The sequence below is a fragment of the Schistocerca nitens genome, chromosome 3, assembly GCF_023898315.1.
Source record: "Schistocerca nitens isolate TAMUIC-IGC-003100 chromosome 3, iqSchNite1.1, whole genome shotgun sequence".
Lineage (NCBI taxonomy): Eukaryota > Metazoa > Arthropoda > Insecta > Orthoptera > Acrididae > Schistocerca > Schistocerca nitens.
In genome coordinates this window covers 446,353,535-446,379,995 of record NC_064616.1, presented here as the reverse complement: position 1 = coordinate 446,379,995, position 26,461 = coordinate 446,353,535, and the positions used below count along the sequence as shown (strand labels likewise).

The 26,461-nt window shown below is 43.5% G+C and overlaps 1 protein-coding gene across 3 annotated transcripts in view; it reads right to left on the bottom strand.

Moving 5' to 3' along the window:
• LOC126248377 (syntaxin-binding protein 5) overlaps positions 1-26,461 on the bottom strand; it is a 1,030,224-nt gene that overhangs the window by 334,719 nt on the left and 669,044 nt on the right. For all 3 annotated transcript variants that reach the window (XM_049949310.1, XM_049949311.1, XM_049949312.1), the window contains exon 6: positions 18,052-18,259. In XM_049949310.1, the coding sequence (XP_049805267.1) occupies positions 18,052-18,259 (208 nt within the window). The remainder of the gene's footprint in view (positions 1-18,051; positions 18,260-26,461) is intronic.

Here is a 26,461-nt window from a genome sequence, read left to right as displayed (position 1 = left end):
GGGGACGCTGTGATCTCCACCTCACCCACAGGTGCAGAACTGGTAGGGAGTGGTGGTGTTGGGGACACCAGAGGGTCCTTTTCCTTAGCAGACTTCTTTGTTTGCTTGCCCTCTCTCTTGCTGGGAGGTCTTCTCCGAAGTAGCTTCAGACATGGAGGAAGACCATGAAACTCTTTGCCCAGCAGCTTTTGGCTCCTTTAGCCACTGCCAAGGGACCCCTTCCACATGAGAGGATCCGGAGGAGGGGGGGGGGGGGGGGTAGTGACCGATATCCCCTGCGCTTGGGGAGGCCTTGTTCCCAAGGTAGGTACTTTGGGAGCAATGGAAGGAGTTTTTCCCCCTACCACCAAGGGAGCGGATGTACTGTGGAGGCCCGGGGGCCCACTGTTCGTGACACAGAGTGTGGTACAACTGGTACTTGCGATGGTGATGGTAATGTACCTGCAGCACATGTGTGCGTCAGCCGAATGGGATGTAATCGTTCAAATTTTTGTTTAGCCTCTTGGAAAGTCAACCAGTCCAGGGTCTTGTACTCCATGATTTTCCGCTCCTTTTGGAGTACTGCGAAGTCTGGTGAGCAGGGGGATTGCTGCTCTCCACATTTGATACAAGTGGGAGGAGGCACACAGGGAGTATCTGGATGCAGTGGACGTCCGCAGTCTCAACATGTGGCGCTGGAAGTACAGTGGGAAGACATGTGCCCGAATTTCCAGTACTTAAAGCACTGCATAGGAGGAGGGGCGTATGGTTTAACATCACAGTGGTAAACCATCACCTTGACCTTTTCAGGCAATGAATCACCCTCAAAGGCCAAGATGAAGGTACCGGTAGCAACCCTGTTGCCTTTGGGTTCCCTGTAAATGCACCAGATGAAATGAACACCCTGCTGTTCTAGATTGGCACGGAGCTCGTCATCAGACTGCAAGAGGACGTCATGATGGAAAATAAGCCCCTGGACCATGTTGAGGCTTTTATGGGGAGTGACAGAAAAAGGAATATCACCCAGCTGGTCACAAGCAAGTAAGGCCTGGGATTGGGCTGGAGTTGCTGTCTGAATCAAGACTGCACCACTTCTCATCTTTGACAGCACTGTCACTTTCCCCAACTTATCCTCAAGATGTTCAACAAAAAATTGAGGCTTCATAGGTAGAAAGGACACCTGGCAAGGTGGCCATTGCCAGGTGTCCTGATGCCCCAGGAAGACAGGCATCTACTCCTTGGCATATGTGGGGAGTTTACAGCTCAGGCATCAGCAGTGCAATCCCTGTGTTGTCAAGGGGCTACTACCAAATGGGTAAATGACAGCCCCACCACAATGGACTGGCTACCGTGCTGGATATTGGGCGCAGAGAAATCCAATATTGTCATGGGGGCGAAAGATGACATACCCTGGAAAATGTCCTCACCAAAATAGTTGAATTACAGGTGGAAATGCAAAGCCATGACAAGAAGTTCAGGAGATCCAATCTAAGGGCACTATGGATAACTAATGCACCACGTAAGGTGTCATTCCCCATATGGCCCACACTTCTGTAGAATTGGAAAGTGGTAGGTCAAACCATAAAAATGGGACCTGAACTTATAGGGCTGAAAAGTACGAGACTCCTTTTAGTCACCTCTTACAACAGGCAGGGATACTTTGGGCCTATTCTAACCCATGGACCCTCAGGGGGAGATTGTCGTAGTTTAAGGACAGCAGTGGCAGATGGTTCGGCTACCACAGCACAGACAAAGGGGCTTGTGATCCCAGATGTGTCAATATGAACTGTTGTGAACCAGTTATTAGCAGTGGGACTACAAGTATGCACACCTCTAGCCCATCTTCCACTCACACCACACCATTGATGAGAACAGCTCAACTGAGCCATCTGAGGATCACTTGGAAGATGGAGTGGCAAGTTGTAGTCTTGAGTAATAAAAGCAAGTTCTCACTGCTTGCAAGTGATGGTCGTTTGCGCTAACAAAGTAGACCTGTGAGTTATGTCTCATAAAAGTGCATTTGTCCAAGATGCACTGGCCCCACCCCAGGTCTTATGATCTGTGATGTAATAAGCTGTAACACTCATTCATCTTTGGTGTTTCTGAAGGGGACAATAACTGGTGTTCGGTAGGTGCAGAATGTCATTAGACCCTTTGTTTTGGTATTCTTGCAACAGGAAGGTGATGTGTTGTTCCAACAGGATAATGCTCACCCACACATTGCCTGTGAAACTCAACATGCTCTGCAACATGGGAATCAACTTCCCCGGTCATTGCAATCTCCAGACTTGTCTCCAATCAAACACGTGTGGGATGAGAAGTGATTCCGGCAACTCATCAACCATTAACTTTTACATAACTACATGAACAGACCAAGCTAATAATCCCAGGATACTATTCAACATATGCACGATCCAGTGCCTGCACTGCTGAACGAGAAGGCTACATCATGTACCAATATGGGTGTTTCACTTTGGGTTGATAGCTGGTACCTCAGAACAGCTTGTGTTCTTGATCTGTAAATATAATAATTTCATGCAATTCGTATGCACTGTTGCAACAATAAATCTTGAATAAATTGGAAACCTCTAAAAGGATGTACTAATTTTTTTCTGGCAGTGTGAGCTGAGTATATTGTACAATAAACCTTAAAGTGTTAGTGATATTTGACAGCATATTTAGTTCAAACTTTTGCCTCTGTGTACTGACACGACTGTTTATTTGTTGTGTTGTTGAGTGAAATGGCATAAATTAGTGTTAATACAGGCAACAGAAATGGGGCTACACCTACATGAAGAGGAAAGTTGTATTCTACTTAATAGTTCCTTCTACGATGTAAGTTGTACAAATAATTGATGAAAACTTGACTACTGTAAAAGCAAATCATTTTGTAAATTTTATTTTTCAAATTCGGTGATTTGGAGCCAATATTTTCCAGATATATAATGGACATTAGAAGACAATATTAACTTTGCTATATTTTGGATTGTAAATAATTGTTTATGAACCAAAAAGGTGATTATTGCATGAAGTTGAGCAGACCAATAAAGAAAAGTGCAAAACTCAAAATATCTCAGTTCCATGTCTGTGTAGTTAACTCTTGCTCGCATTCCAGCACTCAACTTAGATTCAAATATTCTGGCACTCCTTGTCAGGCACAAGTTTTCACTCCAACAATTTTCTGTGTATGTAGTAATCTTGGTTCACTAATGTAACCAATTCTTCACAATAGCAAACAAAGCCATTACCATTTATATTTGTTTCAGACCCATCTCCCTCTCCCTGTCTCTCAAAGGACTTAATGGATGTACATTGTGACTAGGATCCAATATATCAGGTGGGCAGGGGCATCTTATCAGGATCATCAGCAAACAGGAAATTCATTTCTGTGTCTGAGGAAGAAGAATAAATTCCGGAAACATGTAAGTGCTTTTTTTAAATCTCTAAACAACTACATTCGGTACTCAGAGCGCTTGCATTAGAAGCACACAGAGGAGGCAAGGTCATCTAAGTGAAATAATGCAGAGAAGCATTAGAAGTAAGCCTCTGCAGCATTTACAGTGCCAAAAGTTATGTGTAGAACAAGGTGTTTACAATGCTGATGAGTACACAGGTGTTTAAGGACCAGCAAGAAAGATCTGAAATGAAAAGGTTCATGTGAAAAGTATATATCAAAAGGTCAGAGCAACCAAAAAGGGAAACTGAAAGAAAAATTTGATATACATCAAATAAATGGGCAGACTACATAATCTGAGGGAATTAAGGTGCTGGGAAAATGCAGGCATTGATTTAAAGAATGCTTTAATGAAGAAGATGACCAAATGGTATTTGAAGAACACCGGGGAATGGGAGACCACTCTAGCAGAGTATAATAACTCCACATACAGTGGATGTCAATAGTGACTCAGAGGTGTCACCTGTCAGCTCCAACTGAAAAGGCGGAACATGCTTGTCACGTGGGGTCACACCTCTTGTACAGATATAAGCTGGCTGGGTGACCAGCAATCACTTGTTCCACACAGAACGAAGTGCTCAATATCACTTCATATTGCTATGCACTTGAATACACTCTTTTGTTCTGAACTGTCAGATTTTCATGATTTGGATATATTTATTGCAGCTTATGACTTTCACTTTGTTGACAGTTTATGCTTTTGTAACAGAGGTGGGGGAAAAAGTGGCTGAGAAGTTACCCTATTGTGCAGTGCCACTACTACAGATCTGAAGTTTCTTGAACTTTAGTAACTACAGCTGTTTCTACAGCTACTGCTGCAGCAGCAGCAACAGCAGCAGCAACACATGACCCAGGAACAACAAAAACTGTAACAAGAACAGCATGCTGCTATCTTGTGACTTCCTTCTGAACAGCAGCAACATCAGTCAGTGGTCATGGGTATGCCTTCATCACTGTTAGCCTGCTTTGTCGAGACTTCAGAGAGTTGGGAGATATCCCTCCTGCATTTTGAACTTCACTGTCTTGTTTATAACATTTATGATAAGCAACAAAGCTTTACTCTTGACTTCTAGCAGTCATTTGTATTAAGCTGTGCAAAAATTGTGACCACTCCTGAACTCTAGCAATTTATCTTTCAGGGAAATATGTAATCTTTTAACTGAATACTATTGTCATCAGGTGCAGCTTGTTGCAACTAGGAGATGGTTCAATCAGTGCTATAAACAACATAGACAGTCTTGCACAGCATGGGCTGCCGACTTGCAGCGTATCACAAGCCTTGCAGTTTCACTTGTCAGAAGTGTTAAGTTTTCTACATCGAGTTACTGACTCATGGTGTGGTTGTGTGCTTAACTCTGAGAGGGAAAGCACAGCAGAAGCACAAGGTATATTCCAAAACTAAGGTCAATTTGGTCATAAAAAATAAGCTCATGAGGAAAGGTTTTTACTGACAATAATATTTTACTACATGTCTATTTTGCTTTTCCACATAATCGCCATTAATATCTATACAATTTTTGTAATGATGCACCAGATTCTATAACCCCTCTGCATAGAAGTCTGCCACCTGGAAACTGAACCACCTGGTAACGCCAGTCTGGCAACGCCAGTCTGGCAACGCCAGTCTGGCAACGCCAGTCTGGCAACGCCAGTCTGGCAACGCCAGTCTGGCAACGCCAGTCTGGCAACGCCAGTCTGGCAACGCCAGTCTGGCAACGCCAGTCTGGCAACGCCAGTCTGGCAACGCCAGTCTGGCAACGCCAGTCTGGCAACGCCAGTCTGGCAACGCCAGTCTGGCAACGCCAGTCTGGCAACGCCAGTCTGGCAACGCCAGTCTGGCAACGCCAGTCTGGCAACGCCAGTCTGGCAACGCCAGTCTGGCAACGCCAGTCTGGCAACGCCAGTCTTGAGTTCATCGTCACCTTGAAATCTTTGTACACCCAGCCATATTTTCAATTTGTGACAGGAAATTGAAGAAACGGCCGCAGCGTGTTACTCGCTACAAAAAATGCAAACTAACTTCTCCTTCTCCATGAGAATGCAAGGCCCCACATGAGTCTGTGCATGTGAGAGGAGCTCACAAAACTTCATTGGACACTTCTCCCTCATCCAACCTACAGCCTGTATCTCATAGCTTCAATCTTCTGTTTGTTTGGCTCAATGAAAGAAGCATTCTGCAGCAAACAATATGTGGATGATGGGAATGTTATTGATGTAGCACGACGATGACTCCAATGTCAATAAGTAGAGTAATACCATGCGGGCATATAGGCCCTCCCAGTAAAGTGGCATAAGGCCGTTTCATTGAATGGAGATTATGTTGAAAAATAGGATTTTGTTACCAAATGAGTGAGGTGAGGAATAATATGGTGTATTGAGATCCTGAATGAAACCAACCTGCCTTCAAAAAAAAATGTGTTTTATCATTTATTGAATGCTCCTCATACTTTTTCATGAATTATATCTCGCAATAGAAAATCTTTCAGCTGACTGTCACTCCTCTGAAATTGCAGCTCAGTGATTCAGTTGGCCAAGTAGGAAAAGCAATATGGAGACCAGTCAGTACCACACCAAAGGCTGGTGACAAGGAGGCAGCAACAGCCAGTGTCAGTATGTTCTTTTGGGTTTTATACACACCAGTTATTGACATTCAATACAGGGTGAGTCAGGAAGAATGGTACATGCTTTGAGTGGTGATAGTATTGGTGTTTCTGCACAAAAAATTTCGTATGGACCTATACTCTGTTTCGAATGGTTTCCAAGACTGAATGCTTTAATGTCAGTTCTGTAGGTTTTTCTTGAATAACTCGAAAACTGCGGCCTGTACTGAAAAGGTATTACAGGGCAAAATTAAGCTAAATTAAATTTCCTACAGAAAATTCCTATTCATTTCTTTCTCTGGGGCTAACAGTTTGTGCGAAGAGAGCGAGAGAACATTCTCGCATGACATGCACGAGCTGAAGCTTAGGTAGTTTTTGTAGGCCAAATTGAGGTAGTTTCTTGACTTGTAGGTCACAAGTCCTTATCAAATTGATCATCTCTAATTCACTTACACTACTGTGGTACTTTGTATACAAGGACACTGTACTGAGTAATTCAGCCAATAAATAACAATGGACCTTAAATGTGTTCTACCTTGGAAACAATTTGGAATAAGGCATATGGTAATACAAGGAATTTTTTTGTTCAGGATCACCAATACTATCACCCTCAAAGCAGGTACCTTTTCTTTTACTCATCCTGTTCAACTAGGCATGACTACAATGATGTCCAGGTTTAGTGCTACATATGAAGTGAAGTAGGTCATGGCAGATGAGTAGCCACAGCATCTTATCCACTGCTAAATATTAGTCCAAGTTATTCTCCAAGATGAAATATGAAATTATGTATTCTGATTTCTGGGGTTGCCAGGATATAAACACATATATGGGCACAATGTGTCTATGTCAGTGTTAAAAACTCATAAAAATCTAGAAATTTTATCTCCCACGTCCCCAGTGACATGCCACAGTCACATGGAATATGATGCCGATCATGATCAGACAGAGAAAATGAAGAAGAAAAGTGAGTGTAAGACAGATGAAACAAACACAATTTTTCAGTATCCAGACATGCTGGTAATTTCTTTATCCACGAAGAGAACTACTGATGATGGGGATCTACTATGAAGAAATACCAAATAATTACAGACTGCTGAAGTTGCTGAGGTATTTTACTATGAGGATACTTTGAACCTATGTACTCGTTTTCAAATTCATGACACTTTACTAAGATGACAACAGAGCAGCCCACTGAAACCCCCTACGTCATATAAACCCCACTAGACACTACAGACAAGTGAAGGAAGGGCACGACTGATTTGTTGTTCCAACAGGATAACTCTCACTCACACACTGCCCATGAAACTCAATGTGCTCTGCAACACATGCACCAACTCCCTTGGCCAGCATGACTTGTATGCAATCAACCACTTGTGGCATATGAAGGGACTATAAGTGACTTGTGTGACTCATCAACCAACAACTGTTACAGAATTACATGAACAGGTCAAGCAGGCATAGCATAATGTATCCCAAGATAGTCAGCACCTGAATTGCCACCCGTGCAGGTTACACGTACTATCCTGTCCCCTGGATACTGTCTCTTCTACAGGAAGTACGTTACCTCTCACCAGTTGTCTACTGGGTGGCGTGTCAGTGGCAGCTCTGTGGCCCCTGTACAGGGGAGGCAGGAACCAGCGAAAAAAAAAAAGTCAAGGTGCTACAGCCATGCCCGTAAATAACAAGTTTGAGGTTCTGCATTCCACTTAAACTGGAACAGAGCCAGCGAGACACAGTTCACCGGTTGGGAAGTTTGGTATGCCCTAAGTTAAGTGGAAATACCTGTGATGATGGCTGATGGTGTGTAAGTATGGATAAGTTTGAATTGGTTTTCTACAGACATTGTGACCACGGCATCCATTCATTTGGTGTGGACGAGAATGTCAAGAAGGGGTAAGGTCAGATTGCACAAGTGGCTTGCAATCCATTGTCACCTGGTACAGAAGCACACTGCGATAAAACTTCGTTACATCGTGCAAGAATAATAACATACTCCAATAACCTGCCCCAGGAGTTTTGTCATTTATGCAACGTCTTCATGAACAACAGCTATAATAATCCCCAAATAAAAGATGTGACTGCAAGCGTTGCATTAAGACCATCAATGGGGACGGGAAAGAGAAGTTTGCATTTTTGCTATTTTGTGGCTCTGCATCAATAAGATAAGCCAATTGCTGAAAAGACACAAGATCCAACAGATCTTCAGCCCTCCGTCAATAATCCGGAAAACACTGAGGCAAGTCAAGATTCAGCAGATCTCTAAACATCTGAGTTTAACAAAATACCCAGCGAGTGTGGGCAATCTTAAGTCAGACAAACAGTGCACACTGCAGAACAACATAGGGAGGGGAGAGAGCAGTTTCATCGCCTATCGCACCTGAAAAATTGCTTGTGCTAACTCCGGAAAACAGTCACTGGACCAAATTTGATGACATCTCTCTTGTGGCTCACACTAAGGGTTTCTGGGACAGTCTAATTAAAGGAATTACTGACAAAACCCTTAACAGAGAGGCAGCCTACAGCTCAGCACGGTGTGGCCTCCCGCAATCGCGATGCTGAAGCTGGTGAACTGAACACAGAATCAGCATACCTGTGTGCTCAAGCACGACAATACTGTAAGCACGGGCCCCCAAGAAATACGGACCCAGCAACAAACTTTTGACGCCACACTTGTCTGCTTGTCCGCCATACTTCGCAAATGCTCAGCTCCATGCAGGACGCACAGGAAATTGATATGTTAGTGAAAGGGCACCCACTAATGCTCTTACCTTTGTCGTTTTCTGACGAGAGCTCGCACGCAATTATTTAACTCTTCTGAAATAGTTACTCCCTCCCACTGGAGACGAGAGCTGGCACCCGTAAGACCTTCAGTATTACGTGCTGTGATGTACATGCCACAGCCTGTATTTCTCGCAGGCCTCACGTGGACAACAGTGATGTCACAATCGGCAGCTAGACTATATAAGAGCATATCGGGAGCCGGCCAGGGGTCATTCTTCACGAAAATAGTTAAAGAATGCTCGGTTGAATGCTCTCGGTATTCTAACAACTTGATGTGACTGGAAGCCCGAAAATACTTTATTCCATGTTACCGCCATGACACAGCATTTTTACATAGACGCAAGAAGTTTATGCGCAGAACAAAGCACGGAATGTCATACGTGTGACTTCAAGCTGCCTAGCAGCACAATTTATAGACCCCACTAGCAGATTTTCACAGTTTCTCACAAACATTTGAAACATTATTTCAATTGTCCGAGGAAGGTGATTTCAGCATTAATTTTTTGAAGCAGTCCGAGCAAAAACCACGGTACAAAATGTTTACTTAACACTAGATGTCCTCCGTGTGGAGAATACAGGTTCAGTCCCCGGTACTTTCATTGATGTCCTCCGTGTGGAGAATACAGGTTCAGTCCCCGGTACTTTCATTGATTTTTGCTCGCTGGGAGTACTGCAACAGGTTGCACTCGGCCTCGTGTGGCCAAGTGAGCAACTACTTAAAGGATAAGCAGCGTCTCCAGTGACTGGGAACTTGACAGCAGCTGGGGTAGTGCTGTGCTCTCACAGTGACCCTCTGTACCACATCTAGCTGATACACACGAAATGGAGAATAGTAGTTCTTGTTTCCGACAGTAATATGTTGTATGTGATACAGCAGCACCCGGCCGAAGTGGCCGTGCGGTTAAAGGCGCTGCAGTCTGGAACCGCAAGACCGCTACGGTCGCAGGTTCGAATCCTGCCTCGGGCATGGATGTTTGTGATGTCCTTAGGTTAGTTAGGTTTAACTAGTTCTAAGTTCTAGGGGACTAATGACCTCAGCAGTTGAGTCCCATAGTGCTCAGAGCCATTTGAACAGCAGCACCCACATGACCAGAATTAAAATGGTGAGAAACAACCCATTCTGAAAAACTACAGGGATTCGAAATTCACCTACGCTGAAAATAACCTATAACCCACACATATGTTCTGCAAGGAAATTCAAAAATCAAGAAATGCGTATTCGTCGTCCTGAGGGGGAGACTAGTATAGTGGCTCTGAAGCCGCAAAAATGAAAAAAGTTTCAAGTACTACGCTTGTAAAATTCCCCGCAAAAAAATTTGCGACTGGAATGGGCGGCAGCTGTTACACGTGTAGTAAGTAATCAGCCACCCGAAAACCACCCAACAAGTGAATTTATAAGCACCAGGCGTACGTCAAACACATTTTAGAATGAAACGTTTATATGAAGTGACAAGTCGAAATGTAACAATAAAAAATGCTATAATTACATGTGAAGGGAAAGAAAGGGATTTTTACAAGAAAAGCGGTCTGTTACCATTTTGCGCGAGATATTTCGTGACGAAAAAATTCTACTGCCATCGTGCCAGAGTGCAGCGCCAACTGACAGGAGATGACGAGAGTTAGAGTCAGCTACACAGCACAGCCCTGTCTTCCAACTACACGTCAAACAAAGAGGTCCAGTGACAGACAGTAGAACCCATACCGTTTGTGAACAGGGGCAGGCAGGTACACGGCCAACCGCTGCCCATCGCCCCCGCCACAGGTCGTCGGTCTACGCTGCCAGCCAACTACAACGACGTGGCTGCACGCACCCTGCTGGTCACTTTGTCAAAGGTTTTCCTGATCGGTACGGCGTGATCCTTGAATGTGCTATATATCTCTCTCTCTCTCTCTCTCTCTCTCTCTCTCTCTCTCTCTCTCTCTCACACACACACACACACACACACACACACGAGAGAGAGAGAGAGAGAGAAGCACATATAACAAATCACTGAATTTTTACGCCAATTCTGTGCTGAACTCTACGAATACTTTACCGACAACACTGAATTTTTCGTTGAAAATAGCCAATATTGTACCGAAACCAATGAAATTAGTACCCATCGTTAAGGATAATATGCTATTTGTTACGAACTCTTCACTCCAGCCATAAATCCGACATGATATTCCGTATTTGATTTGTGTTGACATCTCGGAATTGTACTGAACAGAGGCCAGACGTCGGGAACACGAGCTTTATTACAGCACGTAGTTGACATCACGAAGAGCAGTGTTAGATATGACAGGTATAGATTCTCTCCACGGCAATCCATATTGCAACATACAATTCTGCACCAGGACTATGGATCGTGATAACGGATAAAACAGATTTACAAAAAATGGTTTAAATGGCTCTGAGCACTATGGGACTTAACTACTGAGGTCATCAGTCCCCTAGAACTTAGAACTACTTAAACTTAACTAACCTAAGGACATCACACACATCCATGTCCGAGGCAGGATTCGAATCTGCGACCGTAGCGGTCACGCGGTTCCAAACTGAAGCTCTTAGAACCGCACGGCCACACCGGCCGGCAAACATATTTACAGACAAAGACAATATCAGCAAATATTAGTAAAGAATTTACTACTACCATTGTCGACTTAACTGTCAAACGTAGGAAAAATGTTAAATGGCTCTTAGTAAATATTCCCCAGCAACAAATTCCATTGCTAGGACATTACCTATTTAAAATTTCGTGTGAGCTACACCTACGATACGCAGCACAACTAGGTATTAGAAATGACAGCATTAACGATGTGTCCTGGTAGTAAGTTGCTAGTTACAAAGCTATATGCACTACGAACACCAAATGTTTGCAGGTAGCTTGATAATGGCCATGGAATCGAAATAAGACTTATATCATAAGTCTTTGAATAGAGCAGTGTTCCGGCATGCTAATTATATGTCCTTAAAACCATAACCTACTATGTACATTATTTCTGCACTTGTACTGTACATATGTAAGCATCGTCTCTTATCTTCCACTATAAAAAAATTTCTATATGCCCTCATGTTATGTATCAACATTTGGCAAGACATACTTGATAATGGCCTAATATAAAAGCCGAAACAGTAACAATAACCATATTATTACCACAAAAGAAATCAACAAATACTTTGACTACTTCTCGCCAGCTGATCACTGCTGCTGCTGCTGCTGCTGCTGCTGCTGCTGATAGCGGCGCTCACGCATTCAAATTATAAAAATTAAAACTGCTCTAGGGACGAAGGGCTGAACTTGCACGTCATTGGCAGAAAACGTGATGACGTCGACGAACGATCCCGCAATGCGCGAGGGAGTGGGAGTGGTGGTAGGCGGGGTCGACTTCACAGGAGAGTAACATGATGATCTTGAAGTCATGACTTTGATACAATTCTCCGCTTACTCATTTCGGTGATCAGATCATTCGAAAATTACTTTACTGTTGGAGGCGGCATGTTTGTTACTGTTGGAAGTAGTTTATCTTGTAGCGAAATTGAAGTGGATGGTTCCTGTGAGTTAGTATGGTTAGGGGTCATTCTTGGCAACCTGAATGAAATAATAATTGGTTCCTTTTACCGACCTCGCGACTCAGATGATGCAGTTGCTGAAAGGTTCAAAGAAAACTTGTCTAATTTCAAACATATACCTGAATCATACAATTATAGTTGTTGGTGGCTTCAATTTAACATTGCTATGTTGGCGAAAATGCATCCTTAAATCCGGATGTACGCATAAAGCATCATGGAAAATTGTGCTACACGCATTCTCTGAAAATTATTTCGAGCAAGTAGCTCACGAGCCTACTCGAACAGTAAACGGTTGTGAAAACACACCTGACCTAGCAACAAATAATCCTGAGCTAATAACGAGCATCAAAAACGGATACAGGGATCTGTGAACATGGGGTTGTCGTAGTGAGACTGAATATCGTAACTGTAAAAAATCGTCGAAAAAATATCTATTCGCTTGGCGCCTACCTGAGAATAGTTCTCCAATTCCTCCGAATTAACAATGTGCGTGTAGACCAGCTGTGGCTTGAATTCAAAGAAACAGTATCGACAGCAATTGGGATATTTATACCACATTAACAAACAACGGAGCTGATTCCCCAGGTTACACAAAACAGGTCAAAACACTGGTGCAGAAACAACGAAAAAAAGCATGCCAAATTTAAACGAAAGCAAAATCCCCAAGATGGGCGATCTTTTACAGAAGCTCGAAACTGAGTGCGGACTTCAATGCGAAGTGCTTATAAGAGTTTCGACAGTGAAACTTTGTCTCGAAACCTGTCAAAAAGTCCGAAGAGATTCTGGTCGTATGTAAAGTATGCTAGCAGCAAGACACAATCAGTGCCTTCTCTGTGTGAGAGCAATGGAAATACTATCTATGCCAGTGCTGCTAAAGCAGTGTTACTAAACACAGCCTTCCGAAATTCCTTCACCAAAGAATACGTAGTAAATATTCCGGAATTCGAATCAAGAACACCTGCCAACATGAGTAACTTGGAGATAGATATCCTCGGAGTAGTGAAACAATTTAAATAACTTGACAAAAGCAAGTCTTCCGGTCCATACCGTATACCATTTAGGTTCCTTTGAGAGTATGCTGATGCAATAGCTCCATACTTAATCATATACAACCGCTCTCTCTACGAAAGATCCGTACCCAAAGACTGCTAAGTTGCACTGGTCACACCAATATTCAAAAGAGGCAATAGAGCAGTCCACTAAATCACAGACAACATCACTAACGTCGATATGCAGCAGGATTTTGGAACATAAATTGTGTTCGATCGTTATGAATTACCTCTAAGAGAACGGTCTATTGACACACGGTCAACATGGATTTAGAAAACATCGTTCTTGTGAAACACACCTAGCTCTTTACTCACACGAAGTGTTAAGTGCTATTGACAAGAGATTTAAAACTGATTCCGTATGCCTAGATTTCAAGAAAGCTTTGACACCATACGTCACAAGCGACTTGTAATCAAACTGCGTGATTATGGAATATCGTGTGTTATGCGACTGGATTCGTGCTTTCCTGTTGGAGAGGTCACAGTTCGTAGAATAATTCAAACAAAGCCATAAAGTAAGAACAGAAGTGATTTTTAGCATTCCGCAAGGTAGTGTTACATGCCATCTGCTGTTCCTTATCTATGTATAAGATTTAGAAGACAATCTGAGCATCCGTCTTAGGTTCAAATGGTTCTGAGCACTATGGGACTCAACTGCTGAGGTCATAAGTCCCCTAGAACTTAGAACTACTTAAACCTAACTAACCTAAGGACAACACACACATCCATGCCCGAGGCAGGATTCGAACCTGCGACCGTAGCGGTCGCGCGGTTCCAGACTGTAGCGCCAGAACCGCTCGGCGTCTTGGGTAGTCTGCAGATAATGCTGTCGTTTATTGACTATTGAATTCATCAGAAGATCAAAACCAACTGCAAAATAATTTAGAAAAGATATCTGTATGATGCGAAGATCGGCAACTGATCCTAATTAACTAAAAGTGCGAGGTCATTCACATGAGTGCTGAAAGGAATCCGTTGAACTTCGGTTACACGACAAAATCAATCAAATCTACAGGCCGTGAATTCAACTAAGTAACTAAGAATTACAGTTATGAATGACAAACTGGAAAGGACACACAAAATGTTGTGGGGAAGGCGAGCCAAAGATTGCATTCTGTTGGCAGAACACTTAGAAAATGTAACAGATCTGCTAAAGAGACAGGCTGCACTACGTTTGTCCGTCCTCTTCTGGAGTACTGCTGCGCGATGTGGTATCCTTACCAAATAGGATTAACGGAGTACATCGAGAAAGTCCAAAGAAGAGCAGCACGTTTTGTATTATCGAAAAATAGATGAGAGAGTGTCACGGAAATTATACAGGATTTGGAGAGGACATCATTAAAACAAATGCGTTTCTCGTGGCGGCGGGGTCTTCTCACGAAATTTCAATCACCTATTTTCTCCTCCGATTGCGATAATATTTCGTTGCCGCCCAACTAGATAGCGAGAAACAATCATCATAATGAAATAACATAAGTCAGAGCTCGCACGGAAAGATGTGTGTTCGTTTTTTCCACGCGCTATTCGAGAATGGAATAATAGAGAGTTAATGTGAAGGTGGTTCGACGAAACGTCCGCCAGACACTTAAGTGTGATTTGCAGAGTTTCCATGTAGATGTAGAGCAACATGTAGGCACACTAACAACAGCCTCTATATACATTTACTCTCTTATGAAGATTTTAGTGAAGAGTACGGCACAATTTTGAAGCTATAGGAGCATTTATAAACATACAACTAGGCCTCCACTATCAGCAAATTCACCCTTGTCTTGCCCAGAAAGAGCAAATTCACCCTAGTCTTGCATAGAAAGGAAAGAAGTATGTAGTCACAAAAATACTTCACCACCTCCCTTGTGGATTTAAGGTCTTTGGATATAATGAAAGTTATTTTTAAAAAACTAAAATCATTTTTATCTGACAACTACTGCTCCATAGATGCATTTCTGAGAACAGAGTATGCACGTGGTCGCTTACATTTATCTAATTTTGTTGTATATTAAGATTACAACAAAAAATGCAGGTACGACCAGCATGTAGCCACATTTCAACAGAGAAAATGTATCTTATTTGTTAACCTGCTGATTTTCATGGAGAGCTGCCGTGAATGCGATCCACAGAAGACCAAAACCAACTGAACTACGAAATGGAACTAACAGGTGACTTTGAATGTGTAAAAATAACGGCAGCACAATTTGATACCTGTGTGTTTGTCCATAGGACAGTATCTCGGAAACGATGATAAACCTGAACTGGAAGACGCTTGAAAATAAACGCCAGCTCTCTCACCAAAGCTTATTTACGAAGTTTCAAGACACAGAGCAAAGTGAGAAGTCTAGGATTGGTTTATTTGAGGAAGGAGACCAGACAGCGATGTCATCGGTCTCATCGGATTAGGGAAGGACGGGGAAGGAAGTCGGCCGTGCCCTTTGAAAGGAACCATCCCGGCATTTGCCTGGAGCGATTTAGGGAAATCACGGAAAACCTAAATCGGGATGGCCGGACGCGGGATTGAACCGTCGTCCTCCCGAATGCGAGTCCAGTGTCTAACCACTGCGCCACCTCGCTCGGTAGAAGTCTAGGAATATACAGTGCCGAAAAAAAAATCACAGCACCAAGGAGGAGTTGTGCGACATAAACTGAAGGTTGTAGGCGTGTTTCTACATCTGAAAGACGATGTCTGTTAAAATTTCGCGCCAGTGGCGTAAGAGTGGCGCTTGTTGCGCCACTGTGGTGATGTAAATTAGGTTTGCTTTATACACAAGCTGTAACGATCATGATCGTTACTTACTTTTGAGATCAGACGTGGTGGGTTGATGTTACTCAAGAATGCCTTTAAGGCGACAAAGACGCCATTATCAGCACCTCACTGAGTTTGGAAGAGGTCGTGCAATAGAGCTATGAGAAGCTGGATGTTCCTTCTGAGATACTGCAGAAAGACTTGGCAGAATGTAGCCCCCTACATGATTGCTGACAGCTGTGGTCACCAGAATGTACGGTCGCAAGAAGATCGGGCTCCGGACGGTCGCGTGGTACTATGGATAACGGAGACCATCGTGTGCGGCGTGGGGCTCTGTAGCATGTTACTGCATCTGCAGCAGCAACTTGACCAGCAGTTGGCACCACAGTGACACACCGAACTGTTACAAGTCAATTACTTCAAGGACAACTCCGAGGCAGAGGTCCTGTAGCGTGCATTCCACTATCCCCAAACCACCGCAATTTGAGACTTCAGTGGTGTCAAGCGAGAACACACTGGAGGGCAGAGTGGAGGTCTGTCGTGTTTTCTGATGAAATTTGGTACTGCCTCGGTGCCATAATGGCCGTGTGTTGGCTAGGAAGAGGCCAGTTGCGTGCCTGCAACAATCCTTTCTGTGTGCTGAACACACTGGACCTACACCTGGAGTTATGCTCCGGCGTGGGATTTCATAAGACAGCAGGATCACACTCGTGGTTATCCCACGCATCCTCACTGCAAATCTGTACGTCAGTTTGGCGATTTGATCTGTTGTGCTGCCATTCATGAACAACATTCCAGAGGGTATTTTCCTACAGGATAACGCTTGCCCACATACTGCTATTGTGACCCAACATGTTCTAAAATGTGTCGACATTTTGCCTTGGCTTGCTCGTTACCAGAAGCGTGTAATCGAGCACATATGGAACATCATCGCACGACAACTCCAGCGTCATCCATAAACAGCATTAACTGTTCCTATATTGACTGACCATGTGCAACATGCATGAAACTCCATCCCATAAACTGACATCGGGCACCTGTACAACACAATGCATCCAAGTTTGCATGCTTGCATTCAACATTCTGGCGGTTACATCCGTTAGTAGTGACCAGCATTTCACATTTGCAATGGCTTATCTCGCGCTTACATTAAGCTGTGATCTTGCAATGTTAATCACTTAAATATGTTACCTAGATAAATTTATTACCGAAATTTCCTTACCTTATATTAATTTTTTTTGGTGTTGCGATTTTTTTCCGTCAGTGTATTACAACCCCTACATTTCGTTGCTATAGGATCCATGAAGCCAAGATTCGACTAATTACACTGTGCGCAGGCGCATTTAAGCGGTCATCGTTCTCACACTATGCGCGAATGGAATGGTAAGAAACCCCAAAACGTGCTACAGCGAAGAAGTGTCCTCTGCCATGCGCATCACAATAGTTTGGAAAGTATTGATTGAGATGTAATCTGATTAGTACTAGAAACAGTAAACTTCTGTCCTATTGCTTTTTCGAATCTGTGATGTCTAATTTTGGAATGTGACAACTGTCTGTTAGTCATGGCTCTTTGTCACTCATTTCTGTGGTGAGACAAAAGATGTAAAAAATGTGGCATTATTATAGTAGCTTGAGTCTTAATGTCCCTGCTCCACCCTTTACTGGCACTCATGGGAAGAGAAATAAGCCAGTACCATTTTGGACAAAGATGTTCAAGTGCAGCTGATGTGGAAGTAATCTGCATATAACCTATCTCAACAATTTGAGTACATAGGTCCTTGATACTTGGCTATATTATTCTGTACACTTTAACTATTGGTTTTTAACTACTACTTTAACGACATCCCGAGAAACTGCCACATATTAACTCAGAATTACAGACTACACTAAGAACTTACCGTGCGGTTGTGAAACATTGACTGGTTTCGGTGCTTGCCTCGTTGCCCAAGTGGTGAGTGAACCATCCGTATGGCTGCACATGAATTGTTTTCCTTCATGGTGCCACGTTATTGACTTCAGTGGCTCCGAAGTCTGACACCGTATGTCTGCTGTCCTCGTCCGTAAGTCCCACAGGACTATCTGGCCCGATTCAAAGCCTATCAAAAGCTGTGGAAGTAACAAGTAAAAATTAATACCTTATAAATGCGAAAGGAAATGTTCTACAAACATATTTAAACATTATCAGCTGTTGACCTAGTACAGAAGTTTAATCGGTTAAAAGACGGAAAAATAACCTACGATGATTCAGGTTGCAGCACCGAGAAAATGTAGCTGCGTGACTGCGCGCGCCCACACACACACACACACACACACACACACACACACACACACACACACACACACACAGAGAGAGAGAGAGAGAGAGAGAGAGAGAGAGAGAGAGAGAGAGAGGGACGGGACGGGACGGGGGAGGAGGAGGGGTGCAAGTGTATGTTATACCAGTCTGTTCGGTCTGAAGAATGAAAATTGCATAATAGCTTAGATACGATATCAACCTTATTTATATATCCGTCAACTGCTTAATTCCACGACGGAGGGTACACCTAGTTCTAAATACGAAATTAGTAAGGTTTGTTTTCGATTTGTGGTAGGATTGGATTAGTTATGTATCATATATTCCTAACGTTTAAACAACTGGAATAAAATCAGAATATTATTCATCCACGTTGGGATCTCATCCGCATATCTCCAGTGATCAGGGGCTTATCAGTCAACTCCAATTGTAAGGGGGAAATTAAGTATGCGAACTGCGATCATGACTCAAGTCTTGGGCCTCTATTGGGGGAGGTAGAATTCCCTACCAGAAAAATGAATATGATTGTTCAGATGCTCAGAGAAGCAGCAAATGCGTATCGCATTGCTGAGCAGCAGTTGTTGACGCCTGATCCATAATGGGCGGACCCTGCTTCTGCAAGCAGAATGGTCACAGGGCTAGTTCAAAGGGTACTTGTCTCACATAGGACCCAACAATGGTGTATCAGGTTGTAAACACCGAAAATGCAGATAAAATATCTCCCGCATCATCCAAAATTTTTCGCCGTTTAATATCCATTGATAGCTTGTAATGTAGTTCTGATTCTAAATATGTAAGCTTTATTACAGAAACTACAGATGGACGGATGGATGTAATAGTCTACTTATTATAATGTAAACTTCTGGGTAATAGCCAAGGGAACATTATTTGAATGTATCGATAGCAACCACCAAACGGCAGTAGCTGCGCCGTTGCTTATCTTCGTGTATGGAGAGTCTGTCGCGGTACGAACAGGAAATAGTGCGGAAGTGTTTGTTGGGCGTTCCCGCAGACGCGGTGTGCAGTTATGATCGCGCCAGTGTATGCACACCAAATTCGTTAACCCGCAAATATTGAGAGCACGGTAGTGGTGGACAGGCGGAGGAAGCTGAGGTTCTAACTATTGTCTGTCCAATAACTGTTCGTGGCTCTGGAGTCGACTCGGGGCTCTCATCCAGCAGCAACAGCAGCGGCAGCTTAGCATTGTCGTCGGCTACATTATTCGTCGTCTGCACAGCTACAACATCGTAAGACTGTTGAGTAAAAAAAATAGAACCCTGGTAGAGACATTACCCAGTGGGATTTCTTTGACAAAGTATGACTAACTTCAATAGTAACATGCAATAGTTTAAACTTTTAGGGTACCTGTGTTGTCATTGTCCTCGGACATTATTGCCAAGCTGGGTTCCTTTCCATCCAATCACCAAGTGTCGTAAGAATACGAAAATTGGTTAACTATTTACTGCCTGTTTTGTTTGTTGAAGACCAATCCCAAAAGCAGTAAGACTCCACTACACTGAACAGATGATCATAGAAGTAGAATTCTATTTGTGTGTGGAAAGTACGATGGCGACAGAAACGTATAACGTATGTCTTGGGTGCCGAAATCAAATGTACAATTTCACTGGCAAAACTAATAACTAAAGATACAGCACAAATTAAGAGTGCGCAATGTCATTTATTCTGTATTTAGCTTAGCGAGTGATGTCTGCTGGCTTGGTATGTATTTTATTATTATTATTTGCTTAAAGTAAATTCAATTTAATCTTTCAATAATCTAAAGTAAATTGCTTGCCTTTTTCTAAATTTTGCATTACGTTAAACGTATGTTACTGAAAGTCATTTTTTACACGACAGAGTTTTAGTTGCATTTATTTAACCAGTAACTTCATTTAACTTTACTTTCAAAATTTAGTATTTCAGAATATGTAACTCCAAACTCAGTGCTTGCTGATTCATTTATTTTTTTCGTGAACTGTTATGTTGTGGAAAAGCGTGACAACCTTATGTTGCCACGCCAGTGATTATTTGCTTAAATTTCTTAAGATTATGGGGATTCATTGCCCCAGCGTGCTGGCGAACGTTTAATTATCTCTTTGCCGGCCGGTGTGGCCGAGCGGTTCTAGGCGCTTCAGTCTGGAACCGCGCGACCGCTACGGTCGCAGGTTCGAATCCTGCCTCGGGCATGGATGTGTGCGATGTCCTTAGGTTAGTTAGGTTTAAGTAGTTCTAAGTTCTAGGGGACTGATGACCTCAGATGTTAAGCCCCATAGTGCTCAGAGCCAATTATCTCTTTTTAGCTAACCAGTCTTTCTTTGTATTAAATATTACGTGGTACCCTTTTCCCCCTATTGTGGTTCGTGAGAGATTGCACTATACTGCACCCATTTCAAAATTATCATCAGTATTTAGATTAGGCTTAGAATAGATTCTTCCTTCAGAATGGTCTGTTGTACACTTTCCTACTACTAACCGGTATTTTTTCCTTCAGTAACGAGAGTCGCACCCACTATAAAATTTCATTACGCATACGCGACCAGAGTCAATTATATCGCAGACCAATAGGCCAATTAGGAAGGGGGAGGTTACAAGGTCCAGCACCCACAATGACGATGATGCGAGACATGTGCAAGACACCCACGCTCAAGAATGGATAAGATCAAAGCTTTGTAAAGCTGCAGAAGTGTAAGCAATCTCCGTACCAGCCGGTGTTACTGAGGCAGCAGAGAACATTACTGTGTGACCAGCACTTTCGCTCAAGCTGTTAAAGATAGGGAAGCCATATCAACTGGGTTCAAATGGCTCTAAGCAGTATGGGACTTAACATCTGAGGTCATCAGTCCCCTAGACTTAGAATTACTAACTAACCGAAGGACAACACATACATCCATGCCCGAGGCAGGATTCGAACCTGCCACCGTAGCAGCCGCGCGGGTCAAGAGTGAAGCGCCTGGAATCGCTCAGCCACAGCGGCCGGCCATCAACTGGGCACTGAAGACAAATCCCAAAAGCAGTAAGACTCCACCACACTGAACAAATGATCATCGAAATGGAATTCTGTTTGTGTATGGAAAGTACGATGGCGACAGAAACGCATGACGCATGTATTGGGTGCCGCAAACCAAAAGCCTTGGATGAGAGCCCAGGACTGTGCCTTTCATCTGGCATCCTGCAGTCAGCGTTCAGAAAAATCCACAGTTGAGGCGCTACAGTAAAAGCAATCATCAGCAGCATACGAGGATGGTGACACTGCAGAACCCACAGCTGTAGTCACTAGAACAAGTGGCACACTCAATATAGAGCACTGTGGGACCCCATTCTCTTGTATATGGGGGAGGGGGGCACTGGGGGAAGCACCAGCCTGAACCCAGAAAGAATGGTGTTCTGGACAAAAATCGGGAGCAGACCCCAAAGACCCCACTCATGTAGGGTAGTGAATATGTAATGAAGCCATATGGTGTCTTAAGCCCTTTGCAAATTGAAGAAGACAGCGATAAGGTGTTGTCTGCAGGCAAAAGCCATACAGGATAGCAGACTCCTGGCAGACCAAATTGTCAGTGGTAGAATGGCCTTGGCGAAAACCGCTCTGGGGCGAAGCCAAAAGGCCCTGAGACTCGAGGTACCAACACACCCAACGGTTCACATTAGTTAAGATTAATTGGGCGAGTGAGCGATAGCTGTCCATATCAAGGGAATGTTTATCCAGTTTCAACACTGGGACGATCATGATTTCTTGCCCCTTCGTGGGAACTCACCCTCGCCCCAGATACGGTTGACATTGGCAATCCATCAATAGGTGACTGAGCATATGTCTGTGGATGCGATCTGGCCCTGGAAACATGTCAGAGTAAAAACCTAGGACTCTGGGGAGTTTCCACGCACTGAATGGAGTATTACAGGAGTCCAAGTGATGTGTAGTGAAATGTGAGTGAATCTGCTTCTTCCACTGTTTGAGGACATGAAATGCATGCAGATAATTCTCAGACAAAGAGGCTTTTAGACAGGTGTCCACGGAGGCAATGGAACTTTGCCACACCTGAGAAGGTGGGGAATGTGGTCCTATCGCAGTAACATACTATTCGCAGAATTCTTGTCTTCTGTCACTCTATTAGGCGGCAGACCTGGGCATGGAGCAGTTTAAAGGCGATTAGGTGCTCCATAGATGGATGTCACTTATGGTGTAGGAGAGCAGGTCTGCGATCTCTAATGGCCATGGCAGTTTCGCATGTCCACCAAGGAACTGTCTTCCGATGGGGAGATCCCAATAGAGGACTACTCAGCCGGCTGCCAATAGAATGGCAGCAGTTGTGCTATGGACAGCCACATCGACACCTTCACATGGCTGGGTGCTGAAGTGAAGGTATCTCGGTCAGCATTGTTGACAGCTCATCTGGATGGACACCCAGGTGGGTGATGCTAAGGGAATGACAGGATGATCAGGAAGTAATCACTGTCACACAGGTCATCGTGAACCCTTCAACAGGTGGAGTGGAGAAGACCTGGGCTGCAAATGGAAAAATCGACGACTGAGTAAGAGCCATATGCCAGAAGTAAGTGTGTGAGGGGGCACCAGTATTCAGAAGACAAGGATAGAGCTTTGTCAGCAAGTTTTCGATAACTTTGCTGAGACCAGCAGTCATGGTTCCATCTTGCGAAAGGTTATGGACATTGAAGTCACCCAAAATTAGGAAGGGTGGGTGGAGCTGAGGAATGGATACAATGCGTTGTGAAACACTTCACACTGGGAGGGAGACGCACATTATACATGCTAAAATTCTCAGATGCCCTCACACTAACAGCCACAGCCTCCAAAGACATCTCGAATAGCACATGTTTGCTGTAGATAGAGATCAGAGTCTACGTGCAAACTCCACCCGACACACTTTCATAGTCAGCACTATTCTTAAAATAGCCCTCATAGCCACAGAGTGTAGGCCCCCACATTGCTGGTAACCACATTTCTTGGAGGGCCATGCCGAAAGGGGAGGAAATGTGTAAGAGATGTCTAAGCTAAGCCAGGTGGTGGAAGAAAACTGCTACAGTTCCATTGGAGAATCACGCTATAGGTAGCCCATAAGGACATGAAGGGACCAAGAGGGCGCATCATGCCTCAGTTTCATGGACAGAGGAAGAACGTGAAGTCCTACGACCAGCAACCTGTGGCTCCTTAAGTCACTGGCTGCCAAAGTGGGTGTGGGAGAAGCAACAGTAGGACAAGGGCCCACAACCACGAAAGTAACAGGTTTAGTTGAGCAGCCGAGAGGACCCAGCATAGAAGACACAGAGAGGAGAATACTGTTGCTAGAGAAGATGACACTGTCATAGCAATAGCATATATCACCACCACATATGTAGGGTGCAAATGATTATGTTTCTTCTTGGCCTGTTCATAAGTCAGTCAGTCAAATGTTTTGCGTTATTGGATTTTCTTTTCTTTTTGGAAGATTGTACACTTTAGTGAAGAGGGGCATGGTTCTCTCCAGTTGACGCAGATAGGATGAGAGGCACAAGAAAAGTTTCTGAGCAACTGACTTCCACAATCCCTACAGAAAGGACTAGCATTCCAAAGCGAAGACATCTGTTTGAATTTCATGCATCTGAAGCCCTACATGGGATGGGGTACGTACAGTTTCACATTACATTGATACACCATCACCTTGACCTTTTCAGGTAACAAGTCGCCTTCAAAGGCGAGGATGAAGGCCCCAGTAGCAACATTATTGTCCTTTGGTTCCAGCTGGACATGATGGACAAAATGCACACCCTGTTGCTCCAAACTGGCTCGTAGCTCAATTAGTCTGTAACAGAAGGTCGTGACAGAAGATTATATCCTGTACCATACAGAGACTGTTATGGGGGGGGGGGGGGGGGTTATAGTTACAGGAATGTCATCCAGCTTGTCACAGGAAGCAGTCCTCATGACTGGGCAGGGGTTGTTGTATTAGTCAGAAATGAACCACTTTTAATTTTTGGGATCACTGCTGCTTCCCCAAACCTGTCCTCAAGGTGTTCAACAAAGAATAACGCCTTTGTAGCTGAAAAGGAACTCTTGTCGGTCCTACGGTGATCTAAGTATTGGGGCAACTATTTCCCCTCTTGTTTCTTAGCCTGTGAAACAAAATTTTGGGGCCATATCTCTCCACATAGTAAGAATCTTCTACTTCAGAAGAGACCGCTGGGTCACGCAGCCATTAGCAGAAGAAAGCTTAATTTGCTTCAGATGCGAGTCATCCACAACACAATGGTGTCACTCCCCCCCGCCGGATGGAAGCTCTCACCACGGGTGCCACACAACCTCAGCAATGGCTACCTGGCCAGTAATCCATTGCCCAGAGTCTCCACGCCCCAGCCACAATGGACACATACTGCCAGGGATATTTATTGAGTTTCCAGCTCAGGCACAAATCTCTCTCTCTCTCTCTCTCTCTCTCACACACACACACACACACACACACACACACACACACGATGGCTACCGTTTGGATGCATTACCATTGCCAGATAGGAAGAGTGTAAAGACAAAAAAAAAGCACATCGGTGGAATACACACCACGCTGGGCGACCTTACCTGCATGTCTGTAAAATTTGGAAGACTAATTGTAGGTCAAACCTAAAAATGGCGCCCTATAGTTTAGGATGAAAATGTGTGTAAAGTGCCAGAAGAGAGACACCCACGTGTGGTTGGCATAAAGACGACCATCCAAAGGAAAGGCAGAGGGCAAAAAGGAATAGTAGAAGGATGGATCTGCAGCACAGAAAGGGAAGTAGCACTACAAGGGTTGGATCCCGTGTAGGCCAAGCATGTACTGACAAAATAGTTGTGATCCGCCTTGTGGGTATTGTAGGCTTGTCTCAGCCCTTTTGCGACATTAATAGGTTCAGATACGGCTTCCATTTCTCAAGAAGTCGAATAGAGAAGAGACTAACTGTATGAAAAAAATAAGCCAGAAAGTTGTCCACCATACTGAAGAAGATGAAAGAGGGTTCAGACACATCCTGTAGAGATCGGCACTTTATTTTACAACAGCCGAGGCAAAAATTAACAGCAGTACCGAAGGAGATACGCATTGCCTTTGTAGATTTAGCAACAACTTATAACATGGCCCCTAGAGCAAAACTCTAGGAAGCTGTGAAAGCGACAGATAAGGATGACCATCTTTTTCACATTATTATTGAAATGTAGAAAGATAATAAGGAACAGATTATTGTTATTATTATTATTATTTCTCTTTCCTGTCTCAGACGTTATGTCTGGTTACAAATGGAAAGTGACGCGGACCTTGATCAAGCGTCACTTCCTTTTAACTGTACGGTATATGTTACATTGCATTTAGGAACTTTCGGGCAATTGAACATGTATCAATAATTACAGATTTCTGTAGTTGTATATATACATTTGGATGTAGTTGTATTGCGTTGATGTACTGGTGGATATTGTGTGGTATGACTCCTGTAGTTGACAGTATAATTGGTATGTGTCAACTTTATCCTGATGCCACATGTCCTTGACTTCCTCAGCCAGTTGGATGTATTTTTCAATTTTTTCTCCCGTTTTCTTCTGTATATTTGTTGTATTGGGTATGGATATTTCGATTACTTGCGTTAATTTCTTCTTTTTATTGGTGAGTATGATGTCAGGTTTGTTATGTGGTGGTGTTTTATCTGTTATAATGGTTCTGTTCCAGTATAATTTGTATTCATCATTCTCCAGTACATTTTGTGGTGCATACTTGTATGTAGGAACATGTTGTTTTATTAGTTTATGTTGTATGGCAAGTTGTTGATGTATTATTTTTGCTACATTGTCATGTCTTCTGGGGTATTCTGTATTTGCTAGTATTGTACATCCGCTTGTGATGTGATCTACTGTTTCTATTTGTTGTTTGCAAAGTCTGCATTTATCTGTTGTGGTATTGGGATCTTTAATAATATGCTTGCTGTAATATCTGGTGTTTATTGTTTGATCCTGTATTGCAATCATGAATCCTTCCGTCTCACTGTATATATTGCCTTTT